General features: G+C 39.9%; 1 protein-coding gene across 1 annotated transcript in view; it reads left to right on the top strand.

Annotated features, from left to right (window-relative positions):
* The window catches only part of LOC104792078 (transcription factor bHLH60-like), a 7,460-nt gene continuing 3,713 nt past the window's right edge, over nt 7-3,753 (top strand). Inside the window, exons 1-6 of the mRNA XM_019246878.1 lie at nt 7-989; nt 1,078-1,191; nt 1,291-1,356; nt 2,460-2,528; nt 2,685-2,756; nt 3,466-3,714. Coding sequence (XP_019102423.1) covers nt 429-989; nt 1,078-1,191; nt 1,291-1,356; nt 2,460-2,528; nt 2,685-2,756; nt 3,466-3,714 — 1,131 coding nt within the window. The 5' untranslated portion in view covers nt 7-428. The remainder of the gene's footprint in view (nt 990-1,077; nt 1,192-1,290; nt 1,357-2,459; nt 2,529-2,684; nt 2,757-3,465; nt 3,715-3,753) is intronic.

The following is a 3,753-nucleotide window of genomic DNA, read 5'->3' as shown; positions in this document are numbered from 1 at the left end:
AAAAAAAAAAAAAAAAAAAAACGCCTATGGAGGAGGAGTTAAAGCTTGAGAGAGACTAACGAAGAGAGAAGATACTACTCCTTCCTTCCTTCCTTCCTTCCTTCCTTCTTCCGGCAAGTTCTCTGAAGAGCTTGAGAAGAGAAGTTGTGATTTCTTAACTCTTTTGACCCACCCGCCCATTCATTGATCCACCCCATCAATCGTTGCGTTCTATTTCTCCATATCTCTCTCTGTCTTCGCCGCAATTTTCTCGCTTCCTGACAAAAAAAACAATACAAAATTTTCTTCTTCTCCACTCTCTCTTTCTCTCTCGATTAGGGTTCTTCTTCTTCTGGAGATAAGAGTGAGATTTTGATTTACCGCAAAAATCGAATGTGTTGCTGCTGATTTTTGGTTCTCTATTATTGGGCGTGAGACGGCGTTCGTTTATGGATCTGACTGGAGGATTTGGAGCTAGATCCGGCGGCGGTGGTGGACCTTACCGGGAACCAATAGGCCTTGAATCGCTTCATCTCGGCGACGAGTTTCGGCAACTTGCGACTACGACGTTAACTCCTGATAACGCCGGTGGTTCTTTCACGGCTTTGCTTGAGCTTCCTCCTACACAAGCTGTGGAGCTTCTCCATTTCACTGATTCCTCCTCTTCTTCTCAAGCCGCCGCCGCCACGACAGGGATCGGTGGTGGAGATATTATTATTACTCCTCCTCCTCCTCCGCCGCCGCCGCTTCACTCTTTCGGTGGGACGACATTGACTTTTCCTTCTAACTCAGCTCTCATGGAGCGAGCTGCTCGTTTCTCTGTGATTGCCACTGAGCAACAACAGAACAACGGTAATAATAATAATGAGACTCCCACGAGCTCTGTACCTTCCAATTCCAGCGATAGAGTCAAGACCGAGCCTCCTGAGACTGATTCAACTATGGAGAATCAATCCCTTTGCCCTAATCAGACTAATCGATCTGGCAAGAGGAAAGATTTCGACAAGAAGGTGAGAGAGCGAGCGAAAACCATATGATTTTCAACTTTATGATTCTTCGTTTCATCAGATTGATGGATGAATCCCTAAAACTTTCTAGGTTAAAAGCTCGACGAAGAAGAACAAAATCTCAGAAGAGACCGAGAAGCTACCGTATGTTCACGTTAGAGCTCGCCGTGGTCAAGCAACCGATAGCCATAGCTTAGCAGAACGAGTAATCTTCAATCTCACAGTTTTCACTAATTTTTTCCTTTTTGGTGTTAATCAGCTGATTAATAGCTAATTTCATCACTAATTTTTTTTGAGATTATAGGCAAGAAGGGAGAAGATAAATGCACGAATGAAGCTGCTACAGGAACTGGTCCCAGGCTGTGATAAGGTTTGTCTCTTAGATCAATTTGTTAATCAATCATTAGGTCTTCATTTTGTGTTTAACGACATTAATATTTCGTTAATTGATTCGCTCATAAAGTAAGGATTTATAATTAGACGATGTAGTTTGTTGGTAAGGGTCTTAATCCTCCTTCCACACCTATTTTTTTCTTCCCCAATTGCTTAATTGCTTTTTTATTAATAAAAGTGTTTTTTGGTGTGCTAATGTGGTCAGTTGGGTAGTAGTAATGCCTTAAGAGAGACAGAGAGATCTCAGCTTTTTTTTTTTTTTTTTAATTTTTATCGTGTGGGGAGAAATAGCTCACAGGTACACTTAGCTTAAAGGTTAACTTAGTCTCACGGAAGTGATAGGACCTAGCTTTATCGAATTCTTTTCTCCTCATCTCAAAGTGTGCTCATTGAGCTTGAAGATTAGTCAATAAATGATGAGAATGACCTTAGGAAGTGGGGATGCTAGCTGTAATGTGCCATTAAGGTTTTGGGTTTAGGGGACAGATTTTGGTGGAAAGATCAAGATCAAAGTGTGTTTTGGGGTCCATCTTTTGATTATAAGTGGGGAAAAAAGTTGCTAACTTTCTATGGAAGGTGAGGAAGGGGTAGTATCGTCTCTAACAAGTTCGGTATCTATCAAGGAAAATAAAAGACAATGACTCTTTAGAAGGACGATTAAAGCAAATGATCCTTTACAAAAATTGATATGCTTTGAGTCCCACACATACCTAATTAGTTGGAAACATGATGTGACACTACCCCTCAGACAACTTAATTAATCACCCTCTGATGTTAGAAGTTAGCAGCAATTATTGGTGTGATGGAGATGATGAAATGGAACATCAATGTTTGTAAAACATTTGGATTCTATAGGTGAGCTGGTAGGACTTGATTGATTGTTCCGTAACCCCTAGAGTACTGATTACATTGAGATTGTAGATACTATTTATGTTAGCTTTAGATTAAAGGGTCATTTTCTTGCTGTTTATTTCGGACAATCTTAACATTTAAGTAGCTGCGTTGGAACTCCTTTTAGTGTGTGTCAGCAGATCTACTTTATATGAATCCTAAGCTTATCAGAAAGTCTTTGACCTGCAGATTCAAGGTACCGCGCTGGTGCTGGATGAAATCATTAACCATGTCCAGTCATTACAACGTCAAGTGGAGGTGAGACTTTACGTGGTCCATTTTTTGTTCTTAATACCTATATTGTTGTTCAACTAGCCTTAGGCACAACCTAAATAAAGGTCAACTCAAAACAGTTTGAACCGAAATTGAATTGTGTGCCACAATCTCATGAATCTGTGAATTGTGTTATTACAGATGCTATCAATGAGACTTGCTGCCGTAAACCCAAGAATCGACTTCAATCTCGACACCATTTTGGCTTCAGAAGTAAGTATCTAAATCTCAAACAATACTCAGGCCCTTTTAATTTCTCTTCTTCAGGCAAAAATAACCATTTCATGTGTTTCTCATTTAAGTAAACCATACCTCTTTGAGTAGCTCTAGATTCTATTACAGATAGAGAAACTTTTGGGTATTTATTGATACAAACATTAATTTAGACCATTTTAGTGTAAGCCGTAGGAGATTCAACGTCTACTCTCATGAAGGTAACTCAGGGAAAAATAAATACACAACACACATACACACACACCGTGCAAATAATAGTACACAAAGAGCTTAGCGTGTCATAAACTCGGACCACCTTTGGTTCTGTAAACCTTTCTGTGTCTTCTGTGACTTATGTCGGATGTGTATTTGATGAGCTTTGATAAAATTTTACGAATAAAAAATTTCAATAATTTCTGTGGGTCTCTTCCAACATCTTGTTGTTTTAAAGTGACTTATCTAATTTCATGATCACCTGTGAATTCTCATCAAAACTTTTGGACCAAAGTAAATAAATGCTTAATCTCTCTTTCTTCTTACAGCTTGTACCACCATTAAATAGCCAGGGACCCTCTCATTAAACCTTGTTCTTTTAGGATAATAATAGCACAGCAACAATAGTTGACTTCTTTGACTAGATCAAGATCTGTATGAATGATCCCTTAGCTGATATCTTTTCCGGTTTTGGCTTTGGTTTTATATTTCACAGAACGGTTCTTTAATGGACGGTAGCTTCAGTGGTACAGCAATGCAGCTTGCTTGGCCTCACCAAGCCATAGAGACCGAACAGTCCTTTCATCACCGGCAACTGCAACCACCACCACCACCGCAACAATGGCCTTTTGACGGCTTGAATCAGCCAGTATGGGGAAGAGAAGAGGATCAAGCTCATGGCAATGATCACAGCAATTTGATGGCGGTCTCTGAAAATGTAATGGTGGGTTCTGCTAATTTGCACCCAAATCAGGTCAAAATGGAGCTGTAAGTTGGGAAAACA

The sequence above is a fragment of the Camelina sativa genome, chromosome 6 (genome assembly GCF_000633955.1).
Source record: "Camelina sativa cultivar DH55 chromosome 6, Cs, whole genome shotgun sequence".
In the NCBI taxonomy this organism is placed as follows: domain Eukaryota; kingdom Viridiplantae; phylum Streptophyta; class Magnoliopsida; order Brassicales; family Brassicaceae; genus Camelina; species Camelina sativa.
Note: the sequence above shows the minus strand (reverse complement) of the source record. Positions and strands in the feature narration are given on the sequence as shown.